Source organism: Strix uralensis, chromosome 27 (assembly GCF_047716275.1).
Source record: "Strix uralensis isolate ZFMK-TIS-50842 chromosome 27, bStrUra1, whole genome shotgun sequence".
In the NCBI taxonomy this organism is placed as follows: domain Eukaryota; kingdom Metazoa; phylum Chordata; class Aves; order Strigiformes; family Strigidae; genus Strix; species Strix uralensis.
In genome coordinates this window covers 825584-844845 of record NC_133998.1, presented here as the reverse complement: position 1 = coordinate 844845, position 19262 = coordinate 825584, and the positions used below count along the sequence as shown (strand labels likewise).

At 47.3% G+C, this 19262-nt stretch overlaps 1 protein-coding gene across 7 annotated transcripts; it reads right to left on the bottom strand.

Moving 5' to 3' along the window:
• Nucleotides 1-469: 469 nt before the first annotated feature.
• On the bottom strand, nucleotides 470-15782 carry LOC141935317 (uncharacterized). 7 transcript variants are annotated; one of them, XR_012626538.1, is made up of 12 exons: nucleotides 15668-15782; nucleotides 14088-14131; nucleotides 12877-12988; nucleotides 12145-12322; nucleotides 11367-11512; nucleotides 10277-10527; nucleotides 10103-10187; nucleotides 9946-9999; nucleotides 9322-9463; nucleotides 8272-8417; nucleotides 7211-7373; nucleotides 470-1243 (listed from the first exon to the last, which is right to left on the bottom strand). XR_012626538.1 is itself a non-coding variant. In XM_074851436.1 (11 exons), exons 9-11 carry the CDS (start codon nucleotides 8371-8373, stop codon nucleotides 1167-1169), a joined length of 342 nt encoding a protein of 113 aa, XP_074707537.1. In that variant the 5' UTR covers nucleotides 8374-8417; nucleotides 9322-9463; nucleotides 9946-9999; nucleotides 10103-10187; nucleotides 10277-11512; nucleotides 12145-12322; nucleotides 12877-12988; nucleotides 14088-14131; nucleotides 15668-15782; the 3' UTR covers nucleotides 470-1166. The 7 variants fall into 7 exon arrangements, 4 of the variants coding, with proteins under 4 accessions (XP_074707537.1, XP_074707538.1, XP_074707539.1 ...); XR_012626539.1 differs by having other exon boundaries at nucleotides 10486-11512; XM_074851436.1 differs by having other exon boundaries at nucleotides 10277-11512.
• Between the last annotated feature and the right edge of the window lie 3480 nt (nucleotides 15783-19262).

Below are 19262 nucleotides of genomic sequence, written 5' to 3'. Positions count from 1 at the left end.
GCGGGGGGTGGTGGGGGCAGCAGGGACACAGTGTGTGGGGCAACTGGGGGGGTGTGGGGGGGTGACAGTGCTGGGGACCCCCCAAAGCTCCTGCAGGGGACAGTAGGGATGTGGAGGAGGGGTTTGGGGGTCCCAATGGGGGAACTGAGGGTGCAGGAGGAGGAGTAACATCACTGGGACCACCCCCAGACCCCTGCAGGGGACAGTGGGGATGGGGGGGTTCGAAGTGGGGAACTGAGGGTCTCTGGGGGGTTAAGGCAGGGTCCTCCCAATTTTGGAGGGGTGCTGGTGAGGTTTTGGTGGTCCCAGAAGGACTTAGAGATCCCAGGGGTTTGAGGGGGGGGGTCCTCCTGATTTTGGGGAGCCTCACGGGTCCTTGGGGAAGCTTGAGGGGGTCCCCACCAATTTTGGGGGGCTCGGGGCGGGGTTGGTGATTCCAAGGGGGCAAGACTGCTAGAGAAGAAAAAGCAGCTCTTCAGCACCAACCCTCTGCCTGCCTCCCCACCCCCCCCTCAAAAAAAAGCACCCTCATTCACTGTTCCCCCTTAATCCTTCCTTGTTCAAAGCTGTGTGGCAGCGACGTTATGATGAAGTGATAAAGAGCTCACTTTGGGTGATAAAGAGCTCACTTTGGAGCTGGAGGAGGAGAAAACCCACAGAGTCCTCTCGGGTCTCATTTCAAGGACTGAGAAACCTTAAAACATGGAGAGGGAATCTACTCACTGCACCCCGAGTTTGTCAGCAACCTGCTGCTATTTCTTCACCAAACACTCCTGCAACTAACCTGTGGCATATTTTCTTAGGTGCATGTCTTTAATAACCATTGCCTCTTTGTACCTTTCATGAGTTTTTCTTAATTTCTTGAGCTTTCTGATGCCTACAATATGAGACAGAAAACACAGAAGTGAGCTGTCTGCTGTATTGACCAACCAAGTTCATTTCCAGTGACCTGACATGGCTTGTAATATGCAACACACCTAATTAAAGACACACCAAGCCAGGTTTCTTTCTACCTTATGTTGTTTATTGTTTGAAATCATGTCTTAATATTTTTATTAATTGTAAAAAAAAAGTGACTTGTATTACTAAAAGTAAAGTCATTATAAACTCAGTTGAGTTAGAGTTCAACAGCACAGTCCAAGTACTGATTAGAGCAAATCCCTGAGTCAGGAGCAGGTGCAGGAAGAACGTGATCTTCCCTCACAGTAGGTATGTGAACTTCCAGATGAAGGGAGACTTGGACCTTAAAAGAAAACACAACACAAAAAAAAAATAAAGTTAATTCTAAAGAGTCACTCTCCCCATTTTTTTCCTCCAAATTTAGTTTGGTTTTTGACTCTCCATATGCTTATGTCAAAGCTTCTTTCAGCTGCTGACACACTACTACTGCGAACTGAAGAACTTGCCGACATGTAAAAGTTTCTGCTGACAAGACAGAACAGCCGCTGCTTTGTTAGTGTAAAAACACACAGGAAGGGAACCTCTATTTCCACGCGCTTCTATCACATGTACCACCACAGCTATTGAGGGATTTAAAGGGGCGTGTGCTGGCCTCTACTGGTACGGGAACAGTTTTCACTACTCCACAACGATTTTGTTGCAGTAAGATGCAGAAAGAGCATCTGGCTACAGCGCAGTATCAAACGTCAAGAAAACCCCGTTTAGCCTGAAGACGGTAAAGCTCAGCTTTACAGTGCCAGTTTCGTCTACACAACGTCACTACTTATTCAGCAATTTGTGCAGGATGCCAAATACTTGTACTGCAACCTTACACACGGGACCATTTAATCCACACTTCTAGCCCAGATATCCTAGCAAAATTTTCACACACCTCTGGCTCTAACCAAGGGTAGTGGCTGCACTGCTAGAAATGTAATTTCTAAAAGCTTCTAAACTCAGCCTCTAGTAACAGGACTCAATGGCGTTACTCTAGGAAAGATACTGACAGCATTACTGAGAGAGAGCAATCCAGACTCCTGCCCAGGGAACTGGCAGCACTTGCACTATCCAGGAAAAATTGCTTTGCTTAGTTGCAAGAAAAAGAAGACCTTGTGCTTCCAGAAGCAGCCGTGTGGACTCCAGGCACTGAAATACTGCCCTTGCTCCTTGAAGAGCTAAAATAACAGTGAATCACAAGCATCTTTCCTTTGTCCATGCCCTGTGAACTTTACAAGTTGTGTGAATTTTCAAACATCCCTGAGGACAAGCGCTGGATTTGTCCCAGATTTTCAACATTTCTTCAGAACTGGCACTTCAACAAGAGCAGAAAAAACATTTGGACACAAAGCCCTCACGCTGCAGAAGCCACCTTAGGACTCAGCTGGGACATTTGTCGTGACAATCCATTTGCTTTCTCACACCACCAACGCGTGAATGAGGCTGCTCAGGCGGCTCCTTCGGGACCCCCCTGATCAGGAGCACCCGGCTGTAACTGCAGGTTTCTCTTGCTTTAAACCACACGGAAACGCTACGCGCTGGGAGGAAAGCTGCTCCCCTGTTGGTTTCTGAGCTGCTGTATGCCTTGGCTAGCAGGGCATGTGCATGTGTATGTGCACACACACACGCAGGTTTTCACGGGGCCCAGAGGCACAGCCAGGCCCTTCCAACAGCCTTTAAATAATCCAATAACCACACGTGGCTCTCAAGTGCTTCTCGGGCGTTAGGCCATCTACTCGATTACTGACTTTCTATGGATCACAGCTTTTATTTCCCAAGCTCTGGCATACACAAGGAAAACTGCTCTTGTTTTGCTGAGGCCAGCACTGGGTAGGTGTACTAAGAAAATCTTCTCGTCTGGAAAAACCCACCCTAAGGTGAGGATTTTTTTCAGTCTGTCTCTCAAAAGGCAAATGTCCCAAGCCATCTCCAGGTCTCACGCTGCCGCCACAACTGTGTGTGACGACTTTATCTGAGGGGCTGGAAATAAGCTTCCAACATGCTCTGGACAGCTGGTCAGGGGGGAGCATCTCTCACTTGAGAATGTCTGGGCACCGTCCCATGCACAGACCCTCCCAGCCAGCAGCTGCAGATGCACCAGGAACCCCATTTTTGCCATCATTACCACAAGGGCAGATGCTGCTGCAGCTCCCGTCATCCCCAGTGGGGCAGATAAACCTTCAGGTGCACAATCTCTCTGAAATCCTTCACAGAGCTGATGGTGATGGGCACGTCTTGCACCCCTGATGCCCAGGCCTGGGAAAAGGCCTTGTCGGCCCGTGTCTTCACAGCCTTAAAGAGGAGGAGACACCCAGCAACCACCCTGACCATCCGGCAACTCTGGGCAACCGCTCTGAGGATCAGCCGTGCTCGGATTTAACCCAACACTTCCCCAGCCTCACCAAGTCCCAGCGCTGGGATCAGCCCCCGTTTCTCTGTGCCTCTGGTTCAGCCCAGCCCAGATATTCCTCAGTCCGATGTCAAAGAGCTGAATTGCACAGCCCAGCTCTTGCAAGGGGTGATCCCAGAGGCCCGGTTTCATCACCTCTAACCAGCTCCACACCAGTACAACACCCTGATGATCAGACCCAAGTCATCACAGCTGTAACCAAATCAGAGCCGCATGCAAGTTTGCCAGGGAAGGGAGGGAGAGCAGCAAAGCCGCTTTGTTTCACAGAGCATTTCTGTCATATCTACAGATGCAGGTGTCAGTGACCCTCTCCTCGGGGAAACAAAATGGCCATGGGACACGGTGTCTGAAGCTGCAGCAGACTTTTCCCAATAAACAAAACTCTCCCGTCTAAGAGACTAAGATAGCAAATGCTGTCTTGGTATCACACTCCTCCCAAATCTACTTTTCCAAGTAAGACCTGAACAGGTAAACATGTTGCACAGATTTCATACCTCTGGTGTTCAGGTTCCCAAATCACTCCTGCCCTTGCAAGACGCAGGCAGCTGTCCAAAGCCACGTCCTGGCTGTGGCACAGGGAACAGGAGCCCTAGCCAACGCTCGTCTCAGCTTAAGTAGACCACATCATCATCAGATATCGCTATCAAAAGCATTTTTAGGAAGCAAGGCTTAATAATAGCCTCTCCCTGACCCACCTGGCTTGAGGCATAGCGCTGGGAAGGGCTGCTGATAAGAGTTAGCAGAGCCTGAAAATGGAACCACCCTGAAGGCTGAGCTTTCTGAGAGCGTGAACTGCAGCTGAGAGCAGGTGTTTTGTCTGCAAATATGACTTAACCTGTCTGGCCCCAGTTCTGATAACAGCTACACACAAGCTTAATACACAGCACAGGAGACTACTTATGCTTAAAATTAGGCATGTGGCTATTACAGGATCACCAGGAACATTTTAAAAATTAAAGGGGTCACTGCTAGTATCGGTTCCAAGTGTGTTAGTTATGCTCAAGCGAGCTCTGCGTGTAGCAGAGCTCGACAGCAATGTTACTAGGAGACTTTAAAAAATATTTTCTCCCATTTGGTAAACACCTCTAAGCAAAACAACATGGCATCTATCCATAAAATATCAACTGCAACATATTCTCCTGGGTACATTCCTTACCCAGAGCCACACAATAACCACACATGCATGCCTGGTGTCTGGCATCCCAGTCTGCTCCTGCTCGCCATCACAGATGGTTGGATCCCTTGCTGTATGGTCTGCTGGCCTCGGTATTCAAATTTTAGCACTAGCACAGACCATGCTTCAAAGGAATGAAACGTGCTGGTTGCCTGCACTGACAGAGGAGGTCTGGCTCCAGTTCAGAGTGAAGCCGAGGCACGCACATGGGCACACCCAGGACTACAAGTAGGTGCCAAGTCTGGGAGACGGACACTCCTCTCTGCATCTCCTGGGGACAGGTGGGGGTGTGTTCCTGCCTGACATGCTCTCTGCTGTGGATCTCGGATTGCAGTACCCAACCGCCCCCTCTTATTTTCGATGCCCTTCAGCCATCAAGCTCAGAGGTGGGAGCTGTGCTCCCAGAATGACGGTGAGAAGCCGAGCACAGCAATGCCTGGCACTGCCAACCCTGAGGGTACCAACAAGCAGCCCCTCCCCGTCCCACCACGCTGCCCAGTGAAGCCGTCGCTCCCCACTCATGGGCAGACGCCCACCCGACCACCTGCCTGTGCTCCCTCATCAGACAGAGCTGTTAATCACGGCTCAGCTGACTGCACGGCACAGTAAGAGCTGGGAACTCGGGCAGCTGGCAAAGATGCCGTCAGGGGAGACGTGGAGCAAAACTTCCAGTGTGAGTCTCCATCAGTTGTTCAAATCTGCTGGGCGAGGAGACTTCCAGCTCAACACCAGACAGATGACTTTGGGGAAGAACTGCAGTGTGGATCCTGCTTCCCTGCCTTTAGATCTAAGCTTGATTTTACTCTTTCCCCTCAATTCATACTGCTGGTTGTCTGATCTAAACTAATTCTTTACCTTGATTTTCGCTCATCTAGCTTGCTTACTCTTCTCACTTTGGAAGAAGGTTTGTTATCAAATAGTCAAAATTTAGCTCATGAAGCAGTTTTCTGATCCCATCTAAATACCATCGTTTTGGTAGTAATGGGAACTGCATTAATGCAAATTATAAGCACTGCAGATCTCAAAATAAATATGGAATGTGACTTGTGTATGCTGTGAAAGCACAACCAGTCAAGCTCTTCTCTAAACACAGACACTACAAACTAATTCCTGAGAGTGGCTGAGAGCCGTCATGTAGATTCTGCATATCACGATCCTCTGAGCTTGGGTGTTTCTGAATTGTTTTCCATTCACGGATTTGTAGAGCGGCCACAAGCGGATATTGGAACAGACAAAGACCATTACAAGCATTTTTGTTTCCTGCTTTATAGACCTTGAGGAGATTCTTCATACAGAAATCAGCCCAACCTAAATATTTTTCTGTGCTTCTATACACAGTTTGAGCTGTTCTAACACACCTTAAAACTGGCTCCCATCAATTGTCTCTCCTCAGCCTGAAATGATGTTTGTCAGGGGGAACGCATGTTCACAGAGTAGAAGGGAACAGTCTGGGCAACTTATTTTCCTCTTCAAACATAAAGGCTCTTTCAATCAGGGGTGGAAAGATGCTACTTTGCTACACCAACCTCATCAGGAACATTGAATCTGGAGGTTCAAGAAATACAGACAGTCCTATAACATGATACTCAACCTGCATAAGACAGCTTTATAAAACAGATGTGTAAATCCACCTACGGACTTCTCTTACTTAGAACAGATACTTATCTTTTCTAAGGAAGCACGTAGTGTCACCTCAGAAGATTGTTCCTATACCTGGCACTACTGTGCATTCTGCTTGAAGGGAAAAGGATGGCAATATATTTCAAGCGCCTTGGGGAAGTGATGTACACCTTGCAGTGGCTGGAGGCTGGATTTATGAAAGGATGCCAGGTCCCCAGCTCCAAAGGGAGAATTTTGGAAGTGGCACTCTCCCTGTCTGCCACCTCACTTGGGCAATCCCCATCTCAACCAGCAAAGCTTCTCAGCTGTGGGAAACGCTTTTTCCTGGGCATGCCTAGGAGCAGGACGGCTTTAAAAGCGCTGAACAGCTCAGCACCTGGCTCCTTTCTAGAGACCGGGGTGAGTGTTTCACACTACACCAAGGACATTGGGGTCCACGCAGAAGCAGCCCAAGGAAAGTTCCCTTCTGTCGTCTGCTTCACTTCAGGGGAAGGGACCCACCTGAGATTTGCAGGGCCACATTTAGCTTTGAACTGGGAGGAAGCTGCACATCACCTCCCCATCACACCACCTGAGACACGCGCAGCATCCAGCAGTAAGAACTGGATGAAGAAACGGGGTTCCCAGCCTCTCAGCTTATCGTGGCCCTCTCCAGCTCCTCCATAAATATACCCCATTTAGGACGCCTGCCTGTCGTCACTACCTGCTGCTACATGGTGGGATCCCAACAGGCCTGAATTTCCCACAGCTTCCACCTCCATCAGGAGACCCCCTACCCAACCCCTGCTGCCAACACACCTGAGAAAACTAAGCTCTACAATCTAAAGTTTTGGGCAAAGTTGGGCAACATCAATCTAGCTGCTCATCCAGATGCTGGTTTCTGTTTTATTTTCTTCATTGTGGTTTATTTATTGGAACAGGGACTGGCTCCCACACCTAGCTACAATTGTAAAGGAATAAAAAAAGGTTCCTTTTAGCACATAATACTACAGAATGGGACTGTCAAGTCTGTTTTATGGCTATTCAGCCTGCTACATTGCTACATTCACATATGAAAAAGTAACACAAACCTCTCTCAGTGGGGTCATTAGAACAGTTGCTCTCACTAGCGATGTGCAAGGCCGAGTTAAAAAACTCAACCAAGCCCTGCTCATCAAATGCCCACGGTGCCGACTGCGCAGAGGGCTCCTCCTGGGCCTGCAGCGGTGGTGTCTGCCGGCCTTCGCACGGTTCCTGCCAAGAGAATGCCACCTGTCAAACATTCAGACTTCAGCTGCCACTTCTCTGACCTGGAAGAACAACTCAAACAACACAACGACCAAGGACATGAGTCTATGCAGCATCTGGTCCCTCCAGCCTCTACTTCTGCAAAAACCATTCACAGGAGGGAGTGCTGGAAAGCAGGCACGCATTCAGCCTGGGCAGCAGCAAAAACCCACAGGCTGGAGGGGAACTTCCTCCTCGAGGTACCGGATTTCTTTTTGGTAAATCTGAAAGGCAAGTGTCTTGGGACTGGCCAGACTAAACCTTTCCTGCTGCCTCAGCATGCCCTGATCTCCAGACATGTGGCTTTATTGGGACTGCAAATAAAGATGACAGTTAGCCGTGGGGCAAGCGGAAGGTGGTCCAGGATTTTCTGCACTTTCCAGCATTCCTATTTTCTACCCTGTTTGTTACAACAGGATCAGCTGTTATATCCTTATAAGGCAAGAGTGAAAAAACAAATGTATAAGGTTGAGTTACAATGAATAATATAGGTTTACCTTTCCAGCTTACTGCTGATGGGGAATTACTCCCATCATCCATTGACTACTTGGAAATCACGGCTGCATTGCGCTGCTACTTAGGTTATAAGGTAGGAGGATGAATTTTTGAATTTCAGAGCCTTGCAAGTATTTGTTTAGGGTGTTACCATCATGAACACGGCTAAGCTAACTGCTTGACTTACAGCTGTATGAGGTACAGAAAAAGCTTGCTCTCAGGCTTGTCCTCTTGATGAGCCATCTAACAAGGCAAAGTCCCAGAGCACAGCTGCTTCAAAGAAAGCAGTCTGCCGCCTCCGTTTTGCCCCAGAAACTGCAGATATGGGTTGTTTTGCTACAGGGTTTGTGAGCCTGGCTTTGCCTCATACCTCTCCTCCTTCAGCTTGCCTGGCCACGGCTCCTCCTTCTTCTACCAGGCTGCAGGGCAAAGAGGGTAGTTGCTCAAGGTGCACGTCTGCCTGACATACCATCTCCACCTTTATTCTGTGGTCCCCAGGCTCATCAGAACACAACTCTGGAAAGCAAAGGCATAAGGAATGACACGTGTTGGGGTGTGCTGAGCTTTAAAAGTCATGACTCTGCCTGTTGATTCAGTAGGACAAACTACATCCCAAGACTGTGCCGCAGAATGACTCCTGTGAAGTAAGATGGCAAAAACCTACACCCCAACTGAAGAGGGACATGGTTATGATTGTCGACCCTCTGATGCCATGTGCTCTGCAAGCCCTGCTGCCCTCCTGAGGAAGGACTCCTGGCAGCAGGCGTCACTCAGCAGATGTCAGACATCGCAGCCCAGAGCACCGGGTCTCACCGTGAAGAGCATGCATGTTTTCTTCCTACCCCTGTCAGAAGAGCCCTGGAGGTGACAGCACATCTGAAATGTGGGCACTTGGTCTGAATTGTACCTGTCTCCTACAGGAGAGCTGAGAGACCTTGCTCAGAAAAAAAGGGCTACAGAGAACACAACACAATCTGCATTAGTCAGGCGGTAAGAGAACCAACTTCCACTGCAGACCACCTGGTTCTGGGTAAAATGCTGTGCCAGCGGAGAAGAGCCTCAGTGTCGCTGGGCAGCAGGGCAGCAGGCTCAGCAGGGCCCAGCTGTGGCACCGGTCACAAACCTCAGGCCACATCTGATGAGCATCTGGAAAGACCAAAGAAAGAAGCCCTGGCTTGTGTGCCAGGATGTGCACTGAAACCTGAAGAAAGGTCAATTAACCTCTGGAAAAGGTTACCCAAATTCACCCTGTTTGTTAACATTCAAAGCGGTAAATTCCAAGATGTTATAAGGGCAAACAGCTAGAGAACCACCACCCAAGGGGATGCTCCCAACTGCACCATGAACTGCCTGTTCCAGGTGTATCTAGATCGACTGGCTTTGAGTTGGCCATGAAATTAAGACCTTTACAGCATCCTACCTGTCTGCACACCAGCGTGTGTTCTGCCCGCCTCAGACTCAGGTGCTTTTGGCTCCAGCTGCTCTCACACTTGCTCCTCAGCCAGGGCTCTCCTCAGGTCTTCACCGTGCCTTGGAGTCTGAGGACAGTCACGTGGGATACTCTGGGCAGGCGGGAGAAAAAAAAATAAAATCCCAGATTACTTTCCGTATGTAAGTGGTACTCCTTCTGCCCAAAGGTAAATGAAGATGATCACCTCTCACCCCACAGACTTGCAGTTCAGGGCCCTGACCCCCAGGAGGAAGTCGTGGGCTCTGTGCCCAAGGGGGGTGTTTGCTCCCAAGGCCTGTGCTGCACCCAGCTCCTCGGGACCTGCCCCACAGGGCCCTGCCCCAGCACCCTTCTCGGCTGCCGCAGGGGCCAGAACAGCCACAGCCGGGCACAGGGCACCGGAGTGAGCACAGGGAACACAGGCTGCCCCTCTGTGCTCTCACCTTGGCACTGGAGATTTCCGCCCCAACTCCTCCAGGGAGGAAGACGCCTGTGTCTTGATGGCTTCCCATCCCAGAAAGGCCGACCTTCCTCTCCTAGGGCCTCTCCCACCCATACACAATGCCAAGGTAGAGAAATGTAGCCACTGCTTACTTTTGCCTGGCACTGAACCAAAGCCTTGATGGTCGGGGGAGTTAACATCACCGGCTAGAAAAGAGAACAAAGGCCAAGTGGGAGAAACTCCTCTGATGGTCCGTGCTAGAAAGCAGACTCACTCCCTTGACCCAGCTGGAACAACAAAGACACTTACAGATCCACTGAGGCCCAAGACTTTCACGAGTAGACCAATCGAGGGCAATGGGGTCACTTGCAGCTCCCGGGCTCTGCTCCTCTGCCTGTGCACAGGGAATGGACAAAGGAAGAGCTCTGTATCACTGAACCCGGCTTTGCTCTCTCCCCTGCCAGCCCCTCCAGCACCACTTACATCAGAAGAAGTCCAGGCACAGAAGGAGCAAGTGGTGGCAGCCGGATCGGCTCGGTGTTACTTTACCAACGCAAGGCTGAGCTGCCCCGCAGCTGCCCCAGCAGTGGGGGTACCTCTCCCCCAGCTCTCGAGCTGCCTTTCAGCTGAGCTGGAGCATCCCACCGACTGCCACGCTAGCGCCACAGGTTTGCTACTGCAGCGGGGCTCACCTGAGGATGGCGTCCAGCCAGAACTCTTTCCTCTCTTGCCAGCTGCAAAGACAGGAGAACCAGCATCACACCCCGCTGACACCAACCAGGGGTCGGGCTGTTTTCCCCCCCTGCAGTGGGAAAACCCAGACCTCTGGGGTCAGGTTCGCTTCTCAAGGTGCGAAGCGGTTTTCTAGCAGAAGCAGAAGGCATCAGGCTGATGCCTCTGCTTCCCCCCACTCCCGAGGGCCCCTCTCTGCAGCTGTGCTCCAGTCCCAGCAGCTGGAGCACACGGACAGCAGGGCTGTTCCTGCCCAGAGCAGCCGGGAGGGGGGCGGGAGGCAAGGACCAGGACCTCAGGCCACTCAAACACCAGCAGGACCTGGGAAAAAGCAGCTCTCCCCTTGTTCTTGGGCCTTCCCAAAAAGAGGCTCCCACTGTGCCCAAGAGCTTAGGGACTGACAGCGGCTGAGCAGGGGGAGCAGGAAAAAGCAAGTCTTTCTGCTCTCCTGGACAGATGGAGAACAGAGAAGGGCAAAGCCAAGGAGGCTCTGCTCCTCACCGAGCCGCGTCTCTCCAGGAACCCCTTTTGATCCTGCAGCTCTGCAGCCTTTGGGATCCCCCTGGGCTGAGGAGCACTGTCGCAGACACGGGGCTTCTCCAGAGCGGGGAGCGACAGCCCAGCTCTGCCGGAACTGCACCTGGGGCTTCCTGGGACCAAACGGGATCGACTGTCTACACACAGCTCCCCCTCAGCCCACGCCTTGCCTCACCCCTTTCACAGTGCACAGCTTGGGCAAGGGCTGTGTCCAGAGGGCAGAGGGCCAGCTCAGAAAGTATATGAAGAACTACCTCTAGAAGTCTTACTTCTTTCTGCAATTAGAATAAACAATAGCTCTTACCATTTGGAAAAAAAAAAAAAAAAAGAAGAACTTGTTCACAAGAGCAGAAGCCAAAGCATTTGGATAGAGTGGACATGTTCTTGCTACCAGCATTGCCCAGGAAACCCCACCAAGAAGTCCCAGCAGGTTGGAGTAAGTGCCATGTCCTAGAGCAGATACACTGGAGTTAGCCTGCAGTCTCTCAATACCCAAGGATATTCCTTCAAAGCTGCAGCACCAGCTTCACAATCTATAGAATACTCAGTACACTTCAGCCTCAAAAGGTCAGTTGTTATTGCAGTGCAATGAGGCCAAAACTCTTGGTCCTTAACAGCAATGAGAAAAAGAATCATTACCACACCACTTCCCAAAATACTGCTACTCTGAAATTTACCTACACTGCTACAGCTACTGCTTCACCCCAACTTCCCTTAAGAAAAAATTCTGCCATTCTTCTAGCACTTGCTCTAGCCACATACCCAAACAATACTTTCTTATTCCTTATGGATCAAGCTTTTATACTTACCTTGGCTTTTTTGTCGCCTGTAGTCAGGTTCCTGATAAGCAATAAAGCACCTTGTCTTGCAGGCACTCCCCTCTTCTCCCCACTCTACCCTCATTAAAAAACACACCCACTCCACCCCATGGACAGACCTTCAATCTAAACTAAAAACCAGGTTTTGTTTGAAAACTGTCATTGAAACGGCTATCCAAAGCTGAAGTACTTCTAATGGCCTTATTTTTTCACCATGAGGTGCCTCTGAAAAGCTTAAAGATTATGAACAATCACCTTACTCACGTTTTGCCCACAGTTTAATTGCACGGAGCGTGAGCCAGAAGTTCTCTTCACTTGGCGCTAGATATAGCATTTCATCGGTAACTCTAATTAAAAGGTTGAAGTACAGCAGTTCCTAGTAACAGGTACAGGTCTGTTTTATGCTACGCTGGATCAATAGTTTACAGTTATTCGTTCAAATCTATGAAAACAAGTTTGGATTACTCGCTTTGTAGTACGTTAAAAATTACAGATTACACATAACATTCAGTATCCCTCCAGGTAACTGGTGCCCTCAACAGCTTTGTCACAGTTTATAGACTATCGCCAACCATTTTTAATAAGGCCTTTCTAGAGGATTCCAAAAGCCAGGTTTCTTTCGACAGCCAGGAACAATTAAACCAGTCACTGTTAAACAGCGAGCAAGTTAGGCTGTGGGTATTTTAAATATCTTTATTTTTTTTATGAACTACAACACATTCTCCTCTATCAAGTGCTCTGCCTATTCACCTGAAGCAGTCTCTGTGGCAAACTGGAACAATGCACACACCCTGATCCAAGAAACATGAAATACAGGTCTACCTAAACACACAGCTCCTTGAAACATCTAAATTTAAGCCCACTTGCCACCTCCTCAGATCTCAAGTACACAGGAGATCAGCTTATGCACCTTGTACAGAAACTGGAGTTGTGTCATGTGCATTCTATACCAATTTCAGTAACACTTTCTTCTTAAAGATGTGTAAATATGCTCACCATTTAAGCTCAGTATACATCTCCTATCCAGGCTTCTCAGCTGCCAGTCATCTCCAAGATCAAGATTATCAGAAACAGTTTGCACAGACGGTCTTGCAAACACCAGATCAATCTTAAGAGGAAAAAAAGTGAGTTAGAATGCTGCACTGTTTGTGAACAGCACACTAGTGGGGGACAGTTAGTCAAGTCTAAAAAAGAGTGGTTAACATCTGTATTTAGAACTATGTGACTATAGATACATCTCCCAAGAGATTTATTTGCCAAAAGAACTCAAGAAAATTGCTAGAAGTTCCATATTTTATTTACAAAACCTTCATTGTAATCCCCCTTTCTTTTTAAGCTAGGGAAAGGAAGGGGTTTTTAAGTTGAAAAAGATTACTCTAAACTTTCAATTTCCATTAAAAGGGAACTTAAAATTAATCATAGAATTAAGACGTAAGTTCAATCACCTCAGCTGTACTTCAGCAAAGGAGAGAGCATTTCCTCTGTGCAGTAAGCCCTTTTGATCCTGAAGCATCTGGTTCATAGCACAGTCTGAGGCCAGAAAGTTATTCTGTGAATGTCTGCACCAGACAAAGGCCACAAGAAGGTCACGGAACAAGTGACTTCATGAGAGTGGTACCAAGCAGTGACTTGCTTAGGTACTACAGCACGCAGGTCTGCAGTCACCGTATAAGAGGCAGTCAAGATACAAGGATTCCTGCAGCTGACAAACCCAGGCAGGAGCCACATGAGTATTTTACATTTCATTTTCCAGATTGTTTGTCTCATGACCACTTCATTTTTGATTTGCAACAAAGCATTTAGTCTGCTGACATGATTCACACCGTGAACTACCCCATACCCATCCCTCTGTAGAAAGCCAGCTGGTCAGAGCTGGGAGGAGTCAGCAAGGGCACTGCCTCTGCTCCCACTCTGCACAGTCCCTGGGAGATAAGGGCCGTTCCAGCAGGCTCCCCCGCTCTAAGCACAGGGCAAAAAGGGGTGTCCCTGATGTCCCCCCGCCTGCCAGGCTCCCTGGGGGCTTATTTTCCTATCAGCTCCCATTTTACTGCAGCATCTTCTCCTGGGACAGGCTGTGGTCAGGCCGTTTAATTACAGTTTCCTAAATACACTCTAAGGTACCAATAACCTTGTAAAACAGCAGTTAACCTGTTCCAAAGGAAGAAAAAAGTATTTCTCACTTAAAGAAAAAAATGCAAAACGCTTACCTCAACACCATCAAACTTGACAACTGGTACATACGCATCTTCAACTGCCTGTAAAGGAGCGGATGACTGTGTAAGAAAATATTTTTTGTTACTTTCATGTTCTTCCTAAACTGTGATAAACTACAGAATTTACACTGCTCAACTACTTAGTATAAAGACTGAGTTGCTTCTGAACCAAAAAAATTGTTAGTAAGCTGCAAGCAGTATGGCACTAATACGGTGCTAACACTGGCTTTAAAGAGTTCCTTAGCCAAGAGATTCAGAGGCTGATCCTGTGCTGTAATGAACCAGCAGTGCACAACGAGCCATCAGTGCTGGTAAGGCACTTACCTTGGCAGTGAGGAAGAAAAGTAAGAGATTTCTGTCGCTATCTTACCACTGGTTAACATCCAGAGAAATCGAAAATGTCCTGTCCACATCTGACAGTGCGCACTACCCTTCCTTATTTTGATTTTCTACCGTGTCTGAGGGGCTGTCAGATACCTTACGGGACAGTTTTCAGTGCTGCAGACCCCTTGTCAGAACGGTGCCGCAGCCCACTGAGAGTCTGGTCTCAGGGGACAGTCATCCCAGCAAAGGCTCATTCACTGTGCACATGAAGTCTGTCCAAATGTCTGCACGAGGAAGACCAGGCTAAGAGAAACCCTTCTCAGGAGCTCAGTGTCACAGGCGAGGTGCGCAATACATCACCCGGGGGTGATTTTACAAAGCAGTTTGCACGTTCACAGCGCAGCCCCTACTCACTTGATGTCAAGCTGACAGCGTGCGTCCCTTCCGCAACGTCTGGGGCTGAGTGGCCAGAGAGGAACAGGACCAGGGCAGAATGAACTAGAGGTTCTAAAGTGCATCCAGAGGGACACCACTGTAACTGACTGTTACTGATTTGTTATTGAGTTGATGATTTTTGGTGATTTTTATAAGAAATGATTAGGACTAATCAATTAAATGGAAACTCACAGGAATATCGGGTTTTATAAAGATAGTGGTGTAATGTTCTAAGTAGTCACAGAGATGTTGTATTTAGTTTAGAGTAACCATACAACCAGTTATGCTGCTAGACAAGGCACCATTGTTAGACTGTCTGGTGAGGATGATTTATTGCCCTGTAGACAAGGTGTTTTAAAAGTTGTATTGCGAAAGGGTCTTGAGGCGTGTTAAAATTGCAATGTGAGCCAAAGTCCTTGAGTCAAGGACATTGGAGGGTCTTTCTTTTAGGTCAGTAGTCCATGGTAGTTGCAAAAGCAGCCCCCCGACTCATTTCAGGATTCAAGTGCGCATGACCGGGAAGGGGTGAGAATAAGAAAATGAGTTACAGGAATGGTCATGTTTATGTATGAGAACTTGATTAATATGTATGATGTGGTGGTTTGACCTTGGCTAAATGCCAGGTACCCACCAAGTCGCTCTATCACTTCCCCCCCCTTTCCCCTTTTTTCTCAATAGGGCAAAGAAGGGAAAGAAAATAAGATAGGAAAACAAAACAACCCTTGTGGGTAAAACAACAGCAGTTTTAATATAAGCAAAGCGAAGCAAAGGTCCGCGCGCGGAAGCAAAAAAAAGAAAACAGATTTATTCTCTACTTCCCATTAACAGGCGATGTCGGGCCTTCTCAGGAAGCAGGGCTCCAATACGCGTAGTGGTTGCCTCGGAGGACCAAGGGTGACCCCACCCCCTTCCTCCTTTCTCCCAGCTTTATACTGAGCAGACATCATATGGTCTGGAATATCCCTTTGGTCAGTTCGGGTCAGCTGTCCTGGTTGTGTCCCCTCCCAAGATCTTGCCCACCCTGTCCCACTGTGGGGGGGGAAATGTCAGAAAGAGCCTTGGTGCTGTGTAAGCACCACTCAGCAGTAGCCACAACACCAGTGTGCTATCAACACCCTGCCAGCTCCCAGCATAAAACACAGCACCATGAGGGCTGCTACAGGGGAAAACCAATTCTGGCTCAGCCAGACCCGATACATATGACTGTATCCTATATAATCAGCATGCCACACCAGTTAGGTGTGCGTTGTTGGTGAGACGACTCCCCTGCGCACCCGGCCGTCAATAAAGAAGTGTCTGCTTATCTACATCAAACTGGTGTTGATAAGTTCTTTTATCCCAGTTTGGTGACAGTTTCTGTCGACCTGGATGGGACCTCGCTGAGAGAGATTGGAGGAGTTGGGGACCAGAGTGGTTCTGGCTGGCACCAAGGAATTCTCGGGGATACCCATCGATCCCCAATCCATAAAGCTCTTTGCGCTGTCCCCTGGAATTGATAAGACACTTCTTATTTGGTTTGGTTTGGGAAGTGCCTGCCAGACACGGTGAAAGCTGCGCAGGGTTGGACAAAGGGTACGTGTTTGGTTTGGGAGCTGAGGCCTCTGCCTGTAAGACATAAGCGAAAGCTATTGCAGGGTTGGAGAAATTTGGGTATTGGAAAAACCTATATGCTATAGGTTTTAATTGGTATTTGTATTTTGGTATTAAAAAAAAAATCAGAAAAAAAAAAAATTGGTGGTGTTTGTTTTGAGACGTACAAATAAGTATGAAGTGAGTGTGGAGTTCAGATCCGTGGTTCTGTTACCCCACGAGGGTGCAGCTGGAGAAGAACGAAGCGAAAGATTGAGTGATTGTGTGTGTGAATTTTAAAATATTTTGAACTGACATCTAAACTAATGCATTTGTTCAAGAGTAAGAGTGTTGGTAATTTGGCTTTTGATGAAAAGGTACCGAAGATTTCCCCATCAGGATGTGTGTTAGCACATTGGTGAGGAATACATGGTGACTTATATAAAAGTCAAATATATAAAAGTATTATAATTATTGGTGGCTTTTATATGTTTTGGAAGATCAGGAAAAGTGGCCTACCAATGGAACTTTGGAGGAGGATTTGTGAATTCTAGGAACCGAGATTTTAATGCACCCCTAGGAATAAATCAGTGTGCTTATTGTAGAGAAGAAGGTCATTGGAAATGAGAATGTCCAAAGATGAGGGGTGGTCAGCAAGAGGCAGCGAGAGTAACGATCCCAGATGAATGAAGGGGACTGGAGGGGAACCCAGCTGAACCTCTGGTTGTAATTAACCTGGGAGAAAAAGAGGTTAAATTTTTAGTAGATACAGGAGCAACATTTTCAGTATTGAATACCTGTAAAAGGAAATTGGGAATGAAAACAGCAAGTATAAGGGAAGCAACAGGGAAAGAAGAAAACAGCCATTTCTACAACCCCTGGATTTAAAATTTGGGAACAAAATACTTACACATGAATTCTTGTATGTACCAGAATGTCCAACACCTTTGTTAGGAAGGGATTTGTTGTCCAAATTAAATGCACAAATTGCTTTTGAAGAACGCAAACTTTTCCTAAAAATACCTGAGCCAAAGACAGGAGAAATCCTGATGATACAAGAAAGAATAACAGAACAAGAAATTCTACAGGAAGTAGATGTACCAGTAATCCCTATAGTAGGGGAAACAGATAATCCTGGCAAATCAAAATTAGCACTAGCTGTGAAAATACAATGGAAGGAGGGTGCAAGACCAGTAAGGATTAAACAGCACCTGATTAAATCAAAAGTTAGACAGGGAATTAAGAAATGATTGACAAATTTTTGGAGTATAAAATCCTTGAGGAATGTGAATCTGAATATAATACTCCAGTTTTACCGGTTAGGAAACCTTCAGGTGAATATAGGTTAGTACAAGACTCAAGAGCAGTGAATCAGATAGTTAAGGATATTTATTTTGTAGTGGCAAATCCATATATATCGTTGACAGCATTAAAAGAGACCCATCAGTGGTTTACAGTGCTTGATTCAAAGAATGCTTTCTTTTGCATGCCTCTGGAGAAAGGAAGCAGAAAATTGTTTGCCTTTGAGTAGGAAAATCCACAAACAGGATGGGAAAAAATGCAATAGACATGGACAAGACTACCCCAAGGATTTAAAAATAGTCTGACAATTTTTGGAAATCAGTTGGCAAAGGAACTTGAAATATGGAAACAGGATGATTCACAGCCAAATCCTGGGCACCTACTTTTGCAATATGTGGACAACATACTGATTGCTACAGAAGAAAGATCCACCTGCATAAAGGTAACAACAGAACTTTTAAATTTTTTTTTTTTTAATAAACGGATACAAGGTATCCAGAAATAAAGCCCAAATAGCCAAGCCATTGTATGAAACTCAAAAGAACTTTGTATGGGGCCCACATCAGAAACAGGCCTTTAAAAATTTAAAGTGAGCTCTAATGTCTGCACCTGCCCTGGGACTTCCAGATTTAACCAAAGATTTCCAGTTGTTTGTTTATGAAAGACAACATCTTGCACTAGGTGTGCTGGCCCAGAGAATGGGAAGCTGGAAGAGACCAGCTGGATACTTTTCCAAACAGTTGGACACTGTGAGTAAAGGATGGCCTACTTGCCTTTGAGCAGTTGCTGCTACAGTGATGCTTATTCAAGAGGCCCAGGAATTGACTTTGGGAAGAACAATAACAGTATACGTCCCACATATGGTGATAACTGTTTTAGAACAAAAGGGGGGACTTTGGTTGTCCCCGAGCAAAATGATGAAGTACCAGGCGGTCCTGACTGAACAAGATGATGAGGTTTTAAAAACAACTAATCTGGTAAACCCTGCAATTTTTCTAAGCTCTACACAGGAGGAAGGGCAGCTGGAGCACGACTGCCTGACTACCACTGAGCATGTGTACTCCAGTCGAGAGGATCTGAAGGACACACCGCTGGAAGATCCCGACTGGCAGTTATACACAGACAGCAGCAGCTTTGTGGAACAGGGAGTTCGATTCTCTGGATGTGCTGTAACAACAGACAACTCCATCATAGAGGCAAATGCATTGTCTGGCACCACTTAGCTCAAAAGGCAGAACTCATTGCCTTAACTAGAACTAAGTAAAAAGAAGAAAGTAAATATCCAGACTGACTCAAAGTATGCTTTTGGGGTAGTACATGTCCATGGAGTCTTGTAGAAAGAACGAGGATTATTGTCCTCCCAGGGATCAAATATTAAACATCAGGATGAAATTTTGCAATTATTGCAAGCAGTTTAGAAACCAACTCAGGTGGAAATCATGCACTGTGAAGCACATCAGATTGGGAATACAAAAGAAATTGGAGGAAATAATTTAGCAGATAGGGCTGCCAGAAAAGCAGTGAAAGAAATAACGTTAC

What these genes read in the sequence shown, in the direction of transcription:
- LOC141935317 (XM_074851436.1), bottom strand. Translation starts at nt 8,373, where the DNA reads ATGGTATGTCAGGCAGACGTGCACCTTGAGCAACTACCCTCTTTGCCC. An exon ending in GGCAAGCTGAAGGAGGAGAG is followed by an intron (nt 7,374 to 8,271) that starts GTATGAGGCAAA and finishes TTCTCTTGGCAG; the next exon opens with GAACCGTGCGAAGGCCGGCA. An exon ending in TAATGACCCCACTGAGAGAG is followed by an intron (nt 1,244 to 7,210) that starts GTTTGTGTTACT and finishes TTTTCTTTTAAG; the next exon opens with GTCCAAGTCTCCCTTCATCT.